At 40.0% G+C, this 16,508-nt stretch overlaps 1 protein-coding gene across 1 annotated transcript in view; it reads right to left on the minus strand.

The window, feature by feature from the left end:
- The window catches only part of PTPRB (protein tyrosine phosphatase receptor type B), a 132,435-nt gene that overhangs the window by 108,449 nt on the left and 7,478 nt on the right, over positions 1-16,508 (minus strand). The window contains exon 3 of the mRNA XM_017867501.1: positions 9,161-9,417. Coding sequence (XP_017722990.1) covers positions 9,161-9,417 — 257 coding nt within the window. The remainder of the gene's footprint in view (positions 1-9,160; positions 9,418-16,508) is intronic.

A 16,508-nucleotide genomic window follows, 5' to 3' on the forward strand; every position in this document is an offset into this window, starting at 1 on the left:
AGCACTCAGTAAAATTAGAATGACAAAGTTCATGGCTGAGAACTCCTCTTTCTGAGAACATCCAAATGACAATAAATTATCATTGCCTCTAATCTCGTACCTAAAATCACACCCAAGAAACTTCAGTAGATCAACACTCAAAGACATTTAACAGCTGCTCAGTCTGTTGGACCAGCCAAGATTTTTTTAAAATACTGCAAGGGAGGGGTGGGAGTGCCGGTTACATCTCTAACAGCAGGCTCCACTGTCTCTCTAGAACACATCTCTAAGGTTTCCTGGTATTTTTTTTTTTCCCACACCCATTTATCAGCCTCTTCCCCTCCCCTACTTTTTATTTTGTTTTAATAGGAAGGAAATGGGCTTTACATAGCTTTTGTTATAGCTTTGTAACTACAAACAGTCAAATAACTTACAACCAGATGTGAGTCCAAGTGAGCCACTCTTTCACTCAGGCACTTCTGCTGCATCTTCTTTCACACCACAGTTCCTGCCACCCCACCCTTGGAAGGAGGCTACTCCCAGATGAACCCAGTTGAAGCAGTAATGCTTGCAATGGGGCAGTCTGTATGGGTGTAGCTGCTGTACGCTACGGATTTAGGAACTAGCAAACATTTATTATCAAACCCTAGGATAGTAGACAAAGCATGGCTTATGATAACATTGGCTTTAAAGAAAAGGAAACAACGGTCACCCACAGAAATTATGGTGAAGGGAATAGGTTGCGTATATCCTGAATTAAGTGTGCAATCTCAATAAAGTTATCAAATTCAGGAAATTCAAAATGGATGTAATACTTAAATCCACAGTCTATATTTCAATTTTGTCAATGATCTCAATAATATCCTTTTTTTGCTTGTTTTCTCTCTAGATCCAGTCTCCAGGATCCTGCATTACATTTAGTTGTCAGTGTCTTACGCTTCTTTTTAAATTTTTAAAATTATTTATTTTATAGAGATGGGATCTCCCCATGTTGCCCAGGCTAGTCTCAAACTCCTGGGCTCCTGTGATCCTCCTGCCTCACCCTCCCAAAGTGCTAGTATTACAGGTGTGAGCCATTGCACCTGGCCTCTTAATCTTCTTTAATGTGGAACAATTCCTCAGTCTTTTAAAATGACCATTCAGACATTGGCCTTTTCGAATGATACAGGTTGGTTATTTCCATAGCATCTTCCTCCATCTGAGTATGTCTGATGTCCTTGTGATGAGATTTAGGTTGTATATCCCCAACAACACTTCCTCCCTTTTTCTGCTTTAGTGTTTTTCTTAACAGGCTGATTATTCAGTTATTCTCCAATGGATTGCAAACCTGATTGCACATTAGAACCACTCTGGCAGATTTTCACACTACAGGTGCTGAGGTCTTACCTCAGTAAATCCTGGTACAGGTCTGAGGTGGAATCTTAGAATGTGTATCGTTCAAAAGCTTCCCAGGTGATTCTGATGTATGTATAACCAACGGTAAGCACCACAAGCTTCCGCTCTCAATCAGCATGTCCTGGCTTCTCTTTTGATCTCCTTTTGCTTTCCCATTGCCATTCTCTGTCCCCACTGCATCAACTCTCATCTAATGTAGAACTCATCTGGCCAGGGAGACCAATGTGCCAGAGAAATACCGTCAGGTTAAAGGGCCCATTTCAATGCATGTGTTCTGTTCATGGTTGTATTTTATGTGCATATGATTACACAGTCATCCCCCAGTATGGGGGTGGAGTGACTCCTTAAGTATAACCAAATCTCCACATACTCAAGTTAAGTAGTTGGCCTTGCAAAACCTGCATATACAAAAGTCCATCCTCTGTATACCTGAGTATACCTCTGTATACCAAATTCCACCAATAATGTATTTTCCATTTGCATTTGGTTGAAAGGAAGCCCCGTACAAGAGGACCCGCACAGTTCAAAACCATGTTGTTCAAGGGTTAACTGTATATGTTCACAAAATAGCAATGTGGTCTTTTTGTGCACAAAATGGAAACCAATGCAAATCACCCGTCACTAAAAGAAAATGAAACAGAATAAAAATCCTTGAGATTGTCAGGCTGGTGGGGTCCAGTGAATTGTAGACCATCTTTATGCTATTGGCACATGGTAATCCACTTTAACTGGCAAATTAAGAAAACTGTAGTCCATGTTAGAATTAGGCTTGAATGATTTTAATTATAATTTAAGGTCTTTAGAAACATATCCTCCCCACAATATGTTACTCCCCAAGTGGCCTTTTTTGTAGCGTCAGTCTCAGAGTCTGTTTATATTGTATCCATTCACACTAGTCAATCCAGGAGTCATGATGAGTGATCAGAGGATGGTTTGCTTCCCCACCCCCTCCTACTTCTTTGCCCTCCTGCCTCCAGGCATTTGCCTCGGTGAAGGGGAATTTTTTTCCCATCTTTAGTTCTGGCCACAGAACAGTGGTGGGGTGTCTCCCCTGCATAATTTAAGTGACCCAATATAGGAGGTAACCCCAGACTTGCAGGGGGTAGAGGGAAGTGGGGTGTTTTCTGCATTTGCCTCCTCATTTATTTGGAGACTCACACTGGGCTGTGATCTCTTTGAAGGCCAAATAGAAGGAAACACAAAACTGTGAAAGCCCAGACCAGTACCACAATGGCTATTCATGAACTGAGGAAATGCAATCCTTCTCCCAGGCCAGAGCGAGGGTGGGTGGGCAGGGAAAGATTTAGAGATATTTAGTAGTATCAGAACCAGCCAGTAACATTTCTAATGCATGTACAGCATTTTATCCCTGTCAAAGTATTTTCACATAATATGTTGACTCATCTGCTTTTTACCACCCTGTGAAGAAGGCAAGGTAGGAATGATGAAACAGAAACAAGGAGAAGCTAGTATTAATAGCTAAAACTATTGAATATTTATCATGTGTAGTCAGTGTTCTTCTTTGTTTTTTGTTTGTTTGTTTGTTTTGAAACAGGGTCTCATTCTGTCATCTAGGCTGGAGTGCAGTGGGATGATCACAGTTCACTGCAGCCCTGGCCTCCTGGGCTCAAGTGATCCTTCCGCCTTATCCCTCCCAGTAGCTGGGATCACAGGCATGAACTACTATGTCTGGGTAGTTTTTTTTTTTTCTTGTAGAGACAGAGTTTTGCTCTATTGCCCAGGCTGGTCTCAAACTCCTGGGCTCGAGTGATCTGCTTGCCTCGGCCTCCCAAAGTGCTGGAATTATAGGCGTAAACCACCATGTCAGGCCTAGCCAGTGCTCGAAAACACTTTACTTAATCAGAATTTAATCCTGTCTTATGAGGGAGAGTGAGTACCCATAACTATCCTTATGTTAAAGAAGAAATGAGTGGGACTTGAGTAACTAGTAGATATCATCACTGGGATTTAAGCCAGGTTTCTCTGACACAGAGCCCCAGCTTCTGATTCATTAGGTCTAGAGAAGGGCCCAAGTGGTTGCATTTCTAAGAAGTTCTGAGACTAAGGTCCATACTTGGAGAACAATTGATCAAGTTATTTCCTGACTCATACCATAGACAAGTTTCCTGTTCTGCTGATTTTGGTCTTGTGAAGACATGCAATTCACATAATACTATTTATAAAGGTGACAACAACAACAATGGCAGCTAACATTAATTAAACACTATTTTACTATCGTTCAGGCACTACTCTAAGCCTATGATATGTGTTAATTCATTTACTGCTCAGGGTTGGGAGGTAGAAGAGAGAGAGCACCACAGAGTTTTGAGGTCAAGTACTGGCCCAAGTATACAAACTTCCAAAGTCAGACCCCTTACACTAGCAGGTAAGGATGTGAGAAAAGAGAGAGAAAAGGAGAAGGGCAGGGAACACTCTGATCCCCGAAAGTCAATATAGGACAGTCTTGCAGTAGCATTAGTAAGGAGTGATTGCTAGATTTCAAATTGTGTCCTCCTCAGCATTTACCTTTATTATCAGGCACGCTATATAAGACAATAGGTGACTAGATATACAGGGGAGTGTTGTGTGTGTGTGTGTGTGTACCCTTCTTGGTCTGTTATTCCCTAGTCATTTAATCTTGGGCAAGTTCCTCTTTAAGTTTCAGCCAGCTATCTACAAAACAGAGATAGTGGTGGTGGTGGTGGTGATAATGATGATGATGATAATGATAATGATGATACTATGGTAGATTGTTTAATGGTCACAGATTCCTCCCACTCAATGTGCACACTCCTTTGCAATGTGACTTTGCAGCTCTTCCCATCAAGAAATGGAATTTAGCCGGGCGCGGTGGCTCAAGCCTGTAATCCCAGCACTTTGGGAGGCCGAGACGGGCGGATCACGAGGTCAGGAGATCGAGACCATCCTGGCTAACATGGTGAAACCTCGTCTCTACTAAAAAATACAAAAAACTAGCCGGGCGGCCGGGCGCGGTGGCTCAAGCCTGTAATCCCAGCACTTTGGGAGGCCGAGACGGGCGGATCACTAGGTCAGGAGATCGAGACCATCCTGGCTAACACGGTGAAACCCCGTCTCTACTAAAAAATACAAAAAACTAGCCGGGTGAGGTGGCAGGCGCCTGTAGTCCCAGCTGCTCGGGAGGCTGAGGCAGGAGAATGGCGCGAACCCGGGAGGCGGAGCTTGCAGTGAGCTGAGGCTGAGATCCGGGCCACTGCACTCCAGCCTGGGCGACAGAGCAAGACTCCGTCTCAAAAACAACAACAACAACAACAACAACAACAACAACAACAACAACAAACTAGCCGGGCAAGGTGGCGGGCACCTGTAGTCCCAGCTACTTGGGAGGCTGAGTCAGGAGAATGGCTTAAACCCGGGAGGCAGAGCTTGCAGTGAGCTGAGATCCGGCCACTGCACTCCAGCCTGGGCGACAGAGCAAGACTCNGGTATCATGCTAAGCACCAGGAAAACAGAAGAGAACAGGACAGATAGGGTCTCTGCTCTCACTAGAATTTACATTAGAGTGGAGAAGTTAGACAGTGAACAAGTAAACAAATATATACAAAAGTATTTGAAATTGTGATTAGTAGGCCGGGTGTGGTGGCTCATGCCTGTAATCCCAGCCATTTGGGAGGCTGAGGCGGGCGGATCACGGGGGCAGGAGGACGAGACCATCCTGGTGAACATGGTGAAACCCCATCTCTACTAAACATACAAAAAAATTAGTGGGCGTGGTGGCGGGCGCCTGTAGTCCGAGCTACTGGGGAGGCTGAGGCAGGAGAATGGCGTGAACCCGGGAGGTGGAGCTTGCAGTGAGCCGAGATCGCGCCACTGCACTCCAGCCTGGGCGACAGAGTGAAACTCCGTCTCAAAAAAAAAAAAAAAAAAAAAAAAATGGAATTTATTTCTACACTCCCTGAATCTAGCTGATTTGAGAGTTGCTTTGATCAAAAGAATGTGGCAGAAGTGATGTTGCATGGTTCCAGAGCCTGGGCCTCAAAACACTTGTCGCTTCCACTTTTGCCTTCTAGTGAGGCTGCCCTAAACCATCATGAAAAGGAGCTGGTGTAGCCTACTGGGGATAAGAGGTATAGCCTACTGGGGGATAAGCTGGTGTAGCCTACTGGGGGAGGAGAACTTAGACTCCCCAGCCTACACCCAGCACTGACTGCTACTCATGCAAATGGACCCTAACCCTAACCCATCAGTCATCACAAACCAGATGTTGTCTGATACGGAAAACAATGGACACATAGATATTTTATTTTTACACAATTCCAAGCAATTAAGTCAAATGATTTTAAGCCTTTCTTACACTTCTCTAGGCATCCTCTGTTGAGACAGAGTCCTTTTGAATTTACTTTCAAGGGACAGACAGTTTATATCCCAAGTGACTCATTTTAACTTCTCACAGCATCTAACCACAGCTGTTTATAATAGACTGCTATAAAGTTAAAGCTCTTGCTAAATCAAATAACAACCTAGCAGGAATGCCCAGTCTAAAGCTTTAGAGTCATGGGAGCTGCAATTGTAGAAACTGTCTTTTGAAAGAGCATAGCTTTTACACATTAGCTTTCCAGGACACAGTTAAAACTTTGCTTAAGCTTCAAGAAAAAAACTGGAACATAACATAGTTGGACGCATAGTCATTCTGATGCCCTGCCTGGGAGCTCATATAAACACTGCAGTGAATCTCACTCTAGAAAAGGCTACACGATCCAAAGCTGCAAGGCCAGGTCTGGTGCTGGATCATGTGAGCTCTGTAACACAGGGCTGGGTTGGTCCAGTGGGCATTGTGTCTACAGAGCTCTAGAACTGGTTGTCTCAGACTCTTGACTGCAGCAGAGCCTGGCTACCCCTTGGACTTCTCTCTGTGTTTCACAATGGTTAACGCTAGGCAAAAATGGGACAACGTTCTTTTTGATAGAAGACAACCCTTTAGTGTTCAGGCAGATAAATGTTTATAATAGTTTTATTCAATATTTTCTTTTTTTTTTTTTTTTTTTTTTTTGAGACGGAGTCCCGCTCTGCCGCCCAGGCTGGAGTGCAGTGGCCGGATCTCAGCTCACTGCAAGCTCCGCCTCCTGGGTTTACGCCATTCTCCTGCCTCAGCCTCCCGAGTAGCTGGGACTACAGGCGCCCGCCACCTCGCCCGGCTAGATTTTGTATTTTTTTAGTAGAGACGGGGTTTCACTGTGTTAGCCAGGATGGTCTCGATCTCCTGACCTCGTGATCCGCCCATCTCGGCCTCCCAAAGTGCTGGGATTACAGGCTTGAGCCACCGCGCCCGGCCTATTCAATATTTTTCTTATTTGACACACTTAATTTTTTTTCTGTACTGTTATATATATTTAAGCTATGATATAAATAAAATGTCTTGTAAACTGCTGTTAGAATGGAAGTTTTTGCTAGGCACATTCAGCCACAATGAGGAGGTGCTCCCCCAACAAACACACTATTTTTGAGATGGAATCTCGCTCTGTCACCTAGGCTGGAGTGCAGTGGCGCAATCTCGGCTCACTGCAAGCTCCGCCTCCCGGATTCACGCCATTCTCCTGCCTCAGCCTCCCGAGTAGCTGGGACTACAGGCGCCCACCACCATGCCTGGCTAATTTTTTTATATTTTTAGTAGAGACGGGGGTTTCACTGTGTTAGCCAGGATAGTCTCGATCTCCTGACCTCGTGATCCGCCAGCCTCAGCCTCCCAAAGTGCTGGGATTACATGCATGAGCCACCGTGCCTGGCTGAAAGTGTGTTTTCAAAAGTAAGTGGTGATGCTATTCAGCCATGAAAAAGAATGAAATAATGTCTTTTGCATCAACATGGATGGAACTGGAGGCTATTATCTTAAGTGAACTAAGTCAGACATGAAAAGATAAACACTGAATGTTCTTACTTGTAAGTGAGAGCTAAATAATATGTACATATGGACAAAGAATGTGGATTGGTAGACAATGAAGACTCAGGATGAGGGGGTTGGAAAAGGGTGGATAATGAGAAATTATTGAGTGGGTACAATGTATGTTTTTTGGGTGATGGATACCCCCAAAACCCTGACCTTGCCACTATGCAATCTATACATGTAAGAAAATTACAATTGTAATTGTAACTTTAACTAAATGTAAAGAAAATTTTTTAAAACGTTTAGTTAAAAAAAAGTAAGTGGTGAATCTCTCACTCATGTCAGTGGTTGAAAGGGTTTGAGAATTGGAGATTTAGGGAGAGCACAGTGCCAGTTGATGATGGTATCCTTAAGTCATAGCTCTCTTGCTTCCATTTCCTGTCTTCCTTTCCCATTTTCCAAGCCCAGACAGATCCGAAACCATAATTATCAGGCTAGGAGAGGTGGGTGAAAAGCTTGGTGGAGAGTGAGAGAATTTGGACATGTTTCCCTTTCCCTACTTTAAGCCCAAACTGGGTGGGGTGATGGAAGAGGTGAAGCTAACATTTAAGTCAAATTTAGAGTTCATGTTATTTCCTGGAATTGGTATTTTTGTTAATGAACTGAGAGTAAGTATTGAGTTTTAAAGTGATATAAAGAGTGTCCAGAAAAGGAATGGGGTTTTTCTAACTTCTATTCAGAAACAAAGGAAGAACTAGGTCACAGGAAAGATTTGTAGTAAAGGAAAAGTAGAGATAAAAATAAAGTCCCATGAGTTATTCAATGTACTGACTATATTTGTTTTGTGATCAATAATGAAACATGCGCTCACCAGCCAGGAACCATGTGCAATGTGAAATTCTGCACAATTAAAAGATACCATAATGCTAAATGGATGTGAAGTCATATGACTTTTATAAATGATTTGGGTTGTTTATTAGGAAAAAGCTGAAGTCTGTCAGTGGAACCTCAGTTTTTTGATGTGCTATAATTACACATATTGCCTAAATGGTGGACTAAAACTCTGCAAGGAAAACAAAACCAAAGAGATGAACACCTGAGGCTGGGCGCGGTGGCTCAAGCCTGTAATCCCAGCACTTTGGGAGGCTGAGACGGGCGGATCACGAGGTCAGGAGATCGAGACCATCCTGGCTAACACAGTGAAACCCCGTCTCTACTAAAAATACAAAAAAAAAAAAAAAAAAAAAAAAAAAAAAAAAAGGGGGGGGGGGGGGGCCCTTGAGCCCCCCCCCCCCCGGGGGAAAAAAGAGAAACCCCAACAAAAAAAAAAAAAAAAAAAAAAAAAGAGATGAACACCTGAAGCAGAATCATTATTTGAACAGACTCCTGTGATGTTGCCACTCTGCTTCTCAGTCATTTGACTAATGTCCCCTTGTGGAGGTGGTTCAAAGATGTTGATGTGGAAGCGGTATGTGACTTCCGTTCATCTTTTACTGTGCTCCTGAGTCAATTATAGTGACTCTTGAATCTGCCATTGCTTTGGACTCTCTCCCTTCCTTTAGAGCATAAATAATTATGACACATATGCAGGGTTGCCTGCAGGGCACTGATTTTAATTTCTATTTTCTGGTTTCAGGACATGTGTAACACCATGAACCCTGACTTTGGTTCAGAAAATATGGCCAAGCTACAGTGATGCCATGGCAGCCTAATTATCTGCATCTCATAAAGATATAGAAATTTTGAGTCAATTTCAAAGATTTTCATTATGCAAAATGCTTTCCTGTACATTTAGCAGCCAGGACACAGAGTGAGAGTGCCTAATCCCCTCCTGCAGCAGTGGCATTTTTAGCAAAGCAAGTCTTTTCAAGCAATGAGCCTCCTGAGACATGCACAGACCACACTCCACACCCCCCTTCCTTTTACCTCTTCAGTGGTGCTGGAGAAGGGCTGAGTAGTCGACAAAACCCATGATGTGTCTGTAATTCCAGTCATGTGCAGATCGGGATGCTGCCTCTCGCTGCTGTTTTGGCTGTAGTTTTCTGCAGTATTTCTGATGAAGGCCTCTGTGGTATTTCTAATAAGGCGTTCCAGGCTATCTGGAACTGCATTAAAGGTAGTGGGAATCTGGGGAGGAGCTGTGTTTCTAGTGCTCCTCACCGAAACTTCTGCTCCCAGGCCAGCTGAGGTAAGGAAAAGATAGTTGCAAAGATTATTCTCATGTTTCGTGAATTCTTCACATAAAAATCAATTTTACTTAGCAAAAGAGGGCCTTTTCAATAATGGGCATGTGGATAAGCTTCAGTTAAATGAAAAAAGCAAATATACTTTGAGTGCGTGACAATGTTCATTTGTCCTGTCCAATTCACCCATCCTTTATCCATCTATCAATTTTATAAGCTGGAAGGAAAGTTGTAGAAACTATGCTACCAGAGAAAAACCCAGCTCTGTGTAGAAGAGAGAATTAAACCTATTCTATGAGAATTTCGGGGGTCATTGAATTGGCTTCAGGGGAATCCATGAGTCTCCAAAAACTGTGCAAAATTCTATGTATATGTGGATGTATACTTTTCTTCTGTGGGGTACTGTAATAGCTTTTATCAGCTTCTCAAAGTGTGTGTTAAACAAAATACCGGGTTGAGAATTATTGTTAATGACTTGCCTAACTTCACCACAAAGACTGACAATTCCTTGAAAAGTAATGACACTTGGTTAGCCACAGTGCAAACTGTTTCTAATGCAACTGTGTAGTCACAAATGATGAGACTGTGGTATTTTCTAAGCTATCTATCTTCTGGAAGAACACAGAATTGATTTACAATTTATGAGCTGGTGGGATTAATTTATAGCTTTGTTTTGCAAGGCTGAATTGCCCATATTAAAAAGAAATTGGTTCATGAATTAGGTTCACTTAGCCATAATTTTAAAATGTGCTCTCCATCTCTTGGGAATCTTGCTAATGTGCAAATTCTGATGCACTAGAGATGGTGAGAGCCAGCATTAAGGTCTCGGGTGATGCTGATGTTGCTAGTTTTGGGGCTGCACTGTGTAGCAAGACCCTAGAACACACTTGAAGCATGAGAAGTTCTGTAAATTATGGTCTGATGTGTTATGTTCAGATGTTTCCATCAGCTCCATAGTGCACTAGAGTTTTATGGGATACAAAACCCCACAAAACCTTATATAATCAGATAAACATACCTTTGGAGAGTTTCTGGCTAAAAGACTGGGAGAACGAGGATTTTATTTTTCACTACTCATCTACTGGTTATTTATTCAAACAATTGTTTATTAAACAACTACTATGTGCCAGGTGAGGGCTCTTAAAGAAGCTATTTATCATCCTATTTCCCTGTTCTGGGCTGCCTTACCTAGCCCTCTTTTGAGTCTCATTCCTTTCCATTCCAATCTCAACTGATTAGTGTATTTCATATAATAATATATGTAAAGAAGAGGGAGATGAGGGCACAAAAAGAGGATTAAGATGGAAAAGGTATTTTTACAATTTATCAAGATATAAATATCAGCAGTTCTTCTAAAAGTTAATAAAATGATCTTGGCTATAAAGCATCCTTTCCTTGAGATGCAAAGGGTTGGGCAAAGTACTGTGTATATAAGGGTGATGGATTTAGCAAATAAAAATACATTGTGTCCAGTTAAATTATAATTTTAGATAAATAGCCAACCAATTTTTAGTATAATTCAGTATGTTTAGTGTATTCCAAATATACAATAATACAAAGATAACATACTGTGTATTAGTAACATACTAAAGATTGTTATTTATCTGATATTCAAATATAACCAAGTGTGTGTATATTATCTGGCAGTCCTACTTGTACATCTACTAGATCTCAACTTTGATAGATTTTTGGACATTCCCCTTAGTTTCTGTTTGTTTTTGCCTTTCTAAATCTTGTGCCACTATTACTGCCTTGGTGCTCAGGTTAGCCACTCTGGACATAGATCAGATTTATTGAGCCTTGGGGTGTTTTCTACATGACAAACTCAATTATACTATTAGTGAGATTCCTTTACAACACACTCCAAGAAACAGTCTTAATTCTGCAGTCTTGCTTGAGTTAGGTGCTTGAATGTTCCCTTAAGTAGATGTTTGTCTATTGTAGGGATGTAAAAATTTCTGTATATGGAGATTAGCATTGATTGTTTTCAGCTTTGGTTGATCCTGATCCTCTGAGTTGACTGCTACATATGATGATTTTAGCTCTTAGACCCTCAAAAAAAAATTTAACCATGGGGTTAGGACAAAAACAAGCTTCTAAATACCTAGCATGTAATTACATGTCTTAGTATGTCAACCCACGCTTACTCTTCTTCACTAAGGAGCTGTTGGTAAGTTTTATCCTAAGAGCTTTTAAAAAATTAGTCAGCTTACATAATTCAGTGGATGAAACTGGAGTTTCCCAAAAATAGATAAATTTTCAAAACACTCTTGAAATTTCTCTGCAAATAACATAGGTTATTACCATTGCACGTAGCTTTGGACTATCTTGTGGAAAAAGTTTCAGTCTTCTGTCATTATCTTTAATTAACCTTCTAAATATATTTTTAAAACATCCCATACCAAACAAGTTCATTTTCCATTTTAGACCACCACCTTTTTCCCAAAGAAAGAAACGACAGAATATTCAGGTCCAGAACCCTTTCATTTTGTGTCTGTGTTTTTAACTCGTGCTATTTAAGAAGTAAGAAAGAAGATTTAGGCTTAACATTCAACTTACAAATTTTGTGAAATTTAAAGCAGTGGTTTGCAAACTTAGGTAGGCATCAGAATCACGTTTGGAGCTTGTTAGAATATTGAAGGCTTGGTCCTTCCCCTGGAAACTGCGATTTAGCAGACTTAGTGTGGGACCTGAAACCTGCTTTTCCAACAAGTTTCTCAGGTGATTCCTAATATACATGTACATATGGTTTTAGTTATATACGTAATATGAACCAAAAATAAATTTGAATCATTTCTTATGTGGTTACTGAAGGATTATAAAATGGATGGAAAGAAAGAAAATCCATTATAGAAATATGTAAGACGATCAAATTAAGTTTTTTTATCTCCTGAACTCTTTGTTGAAATAGGTGCTGTGAAATTTCATTTGAAAATAGTAGATCTTTGGTTAGTTTGGTATCCATGAATTCTCTGGGTGTTCTTTAAAAATGTATATTCGTTTCACAGTTCGTGAAATAGCAAGATGTTTTGACAAACGCAAGGAAAACTTCTTATACAATGGAACAATATGTGAAAGCTATTTTTGAAAGCTTTATTGTACCATTGTTACTACATTGTTTCCCTACTATAACAATTTCTACTATACAATTTCTCCCAGAACACAATTCAACGTAAGGTCGACCATTCTTGGTCAGTCTAAAAAGTTTTAGCATTCAAGTTGCATATAGCTCTTTTTATAGGGTACTATCAGCTTACAAAGTGATTTGTAATGGTTGCATAATATCAAGACCATCTTTCAAATTTATTTTTAAAAGAGCAATGTGTATTTTATCTTATAAATTAATATGTGACTCAGAAATAATACTAGAAATACAATTTCTATAATGATAATAAAGATGATATATTGTGTAAGTTTCCCTTCTTTAAATGATACAAATAACTTTTAAGCATGTCAAAAACAAAATAACTTGAATGAAACTCATTTTTGGAATAGAAGAACTTAACTATACTGGTACTTTCTGTTCTGTAGGAAGATGCCAAATATAATATGCCTTTTTAAAAGTGAGTAAATCATCTGGAAAAGAGATAACAAATGAAACAGGAGACACTTTAGAAAAGGATGGTATCTATCCTATCTATCTATCTATCTATCTATCTATCTATCTATCTATCTATCTAGTTGGCTCTTTGAATCTGCGGGTTCCTCATCGGTGGATTCAATCAATTGCAGATCAAAAATATTAGGGAAAAAAATGGATGGTTGCATCTGTACTGAACAGGTACAGACATTTTTTCCTTGTCATTATTCACTAAGCAATACAACAACTATTTATATTTACATTGTGTTAGGCATTATTAGTAATCTAGAGATAACTTAAAGTATATAGGAGAACATGTGTATGTTATATGTAAACACTACATCATATTACATAAGGAATTTGAGCATCCTTGGATTTTGATGCCTGTGGGAGGTGCTGGAACCCACCCCCTATGTTACTAAGGGATGACTGTACACACGCACACACACACACACACACACATAAATAAGATTTGACTGGAGTAGATGGGAATGATAATGGACTAAATAATTATTTGAAAGGGTTAAAAGAATAATTAACATTTCAGAAAATATAATTAGTGAAATAAAGAGTACACTTAAAAATACATATCTAAATTACTTTTAAAAGACCCATGATTAGAAAGAAAGTAAAATTAATAAATGGAAATTGATACCAAGACATAGCATAGTAAAAACTAAACCATAGCACAGGGAAAAATTAGATGAAAAAAACTGAAAGGCTAACTAAAGCAAAGAAATATGTTTCAACAGCCAACTATTACTCAACAATTCTACCATGCGTTGCATTATGAAGATGTGCTTGTTTTACCTGATACCCCGTGTTTCTTTTAGGAGAAAAGACTGAAATAGTAGGGTGGAAGTAAGGCATACTGGGTGGAGGAGGAAGAGTGGCTCCAAAGTTCAGGGCTATCAGGCTATAAGGAGAGAGGTGTCGAACCTGAGACTAAACAGAGTCAGGGAAAGGGGAGCTGGAAAGGGGGTGGATAACTTGGCATGCACAAGACTGACTTGTCCATTAGACACAACAGGCACAGTGATTAGGGCCCAGGATAATTTTAGGGCAACACAATGATTTAATTTGTTTGAAAATAAAAAAGAAACTTTAGAGTCAAAGAAAATGTTTTAACTTTTTCATAGATTAGGAAAAATGAGAATTTTAGGCTACATGAAAATCTATTATTTTACTTTTCTTTTTTTCAGTAGAGGAAAGGACCACAGAGGCAAAAGAACCCAGGGCCCATGAGAGTCATATATAGCCCTGTGTGTGCCCTGATAAGTTCAGTGATTTGTCACAGGTTGAATATGGTTGGGGAATGCTGGATGCTATACCTGCTATCTTCAGTGATCACATAAATCATACATCAATAATCACTGATAACATTATTTTCAGACATTATATTTAAAAATGGTCCACTACAAGGCCCATGTTGCTACAATGATGCAAGAAGAAAAACCCTAAAATGACTGTGACAGCCAATTTAGTCCAAGTAGGGTTTCTATACACAAAAGGCACTTTCTGTTTTGCTTTGTTTTTCCCCACAAGTACTTCTGCTAGCCATTAAAGCCAACAACTTCTATGAAAACTTTTTTCCCAAGGGTGTATGGGATTGCTTATCTTTTACAATGTTCACACATTTTATTCCCTCTCCCAAATCACTACAACTAAACAATTACTTTAACCAGCAGTTATATTGAGCCTGCCAACAATATGGTTTAGTTCATCAGCAAAATCTCTTTTAGGGATTTCACCAGCTCAGCCATATCAGGGACACTTGAAAATTTGCCTACAAATATTTGCCTGCTTTCCAGTGCTGCCCTTGAAATTAAAAAAGAAAATTCCTGCCCTCAGATAAAGATGTGATTTGAATCAATAAATCTGAATTGAATGGTGAATAAATGCTGATTGGCTGGCTGACATTCTATATTCAGTGTTACTTTCTTCACAATATGAAATGTCTGAGTGAAAAATAACAATTTTAGACAATTGGCTAGCTTTTTATAAATGTAAGGAGACTTGACATTCCTTCAAAAAGTTATTCAAACCATGGATGGAGTTCTGCACCCTTCAACTAAAAGTCCTCAAATGACATAGACATGGCCTATCTGCCAATGGATTTGCATGAATGTTTTTGAAACCAGTTTCAAGTTTATAATGTTTTAATTTCCCCCTGGCAAGGAATATTTGCTTAGATCTAGTAGCAAACCAGTAATTTCCTTTGAGTAAATTTCCCTGTTTCCATACAGATGTGAAGGCCAAGGCATGAGAAATTTTCCCCATCTGATAGATTCATAAAACTTCATTAATTGGACCACTGTAACCTTTATTGTCTGCTTGGGGCCAGTACTATTTCTTGCTGGAATAGATGCAACTGTAACTTTTTTTTCTTTTAGAGATAGGGTCTCGTTGTGTTGCCCAGGTTGGTCTTGAACTCCTGGCATCAAGCAATCCTCCCACCTCGGCTTCCCAGAGTGCTGGGTTTATAGGCATGAGCCACTGTGCCTGGTCAACTGTAACATTTGATTGCTTGGTGAGTTTAAAAATTATACTTGGATTGCACAGAAGACAAAAGCAATAATTTATGATATCATACACTAACTATTCATGGCATTCCTGAAAGTAGTCCTGAAAGCTTTATTTTTCCTTTTTCGTTTACGGTTCTGATATTAAACACTTTGCACAAAGTTGAAACATTTATTAATATAATCAGGAAGAAGAAGTAGTTAGCAATAATGGTGATAGCTAAACTATTAATATGATAAACTCGTGTGCCCCCAAAAGACTGTTTAAAAATATGCAACTTTAAAATTACCCTTGAAACATTTTTTTAAAGAATGAATGCTTAGCCCTCAGCAAATGTAAAACAAAAGAAATCACAACAAACTGTCTCTCAGACCATAGTGCAATCAAATTAAGACTCAGGATTAAGAAACTCACTCAAAACTGCACAACTACATGGAAACTAAACAACCTGCTCCTGACTGACTACTGGGTAAATAACAAAATGAAGGCAGAAATAAAGATGTTCTTTGAAACCAATGAGAACAAAGACACAATGTACAGAATCTCTGGGACACATTTAAAGCAGTGTGTAGAGGGAAATTTATAGCACTAAATGCCCACAAGAGAAAGCAGGAAAGATCTAAAATTGATAACCTAACATCACAATTAAAAGAACTAGAGAAACAACAGCAAACAAATTCAAAAGCTAGCAGAAGGCAAGAAATAACTAAGATCAGAGCAGAACTGAAGGAGATAGAGACACAAAAAACCCTTCAAAAAATCAATGAATCGGCCGGGCGCGGTGGCTCAAGCCTGTAATCCCAGCACTTTGGGAGGCCGAGACGGGTGGATCACAAGGTCAGGAGATCGAGACCATCCTGGCTAACACGGTGAAACCACCGTCTCTACTAAAAAATACAAAAAACTAGCCGGGCGAGGTGGCGGGCACCTGTAGTCCCAGCTGCTCGGGAGGCTGAGGCAGGAGAATGGCGTGAAACCGCGAGGCGGA

The sequence above is a fragment of the Rhinopithecus bieti genome, unplaced genomic scaffold, assembly GCF_001698545.2.
Source record: "Rhinopithecus bieti isolate Rb0 unplaced genomic scaffold, ASM169854v2 scaffold_3874, whole genome shotgun sequence".
In the NCBI taxonomy this organism is placed as follows: Eukaryota; Metazoa; Chordata; class Mammalia; order Primates; family Cercopithecidae; genus Rhinopithecus; species Rhinopithecus bieti.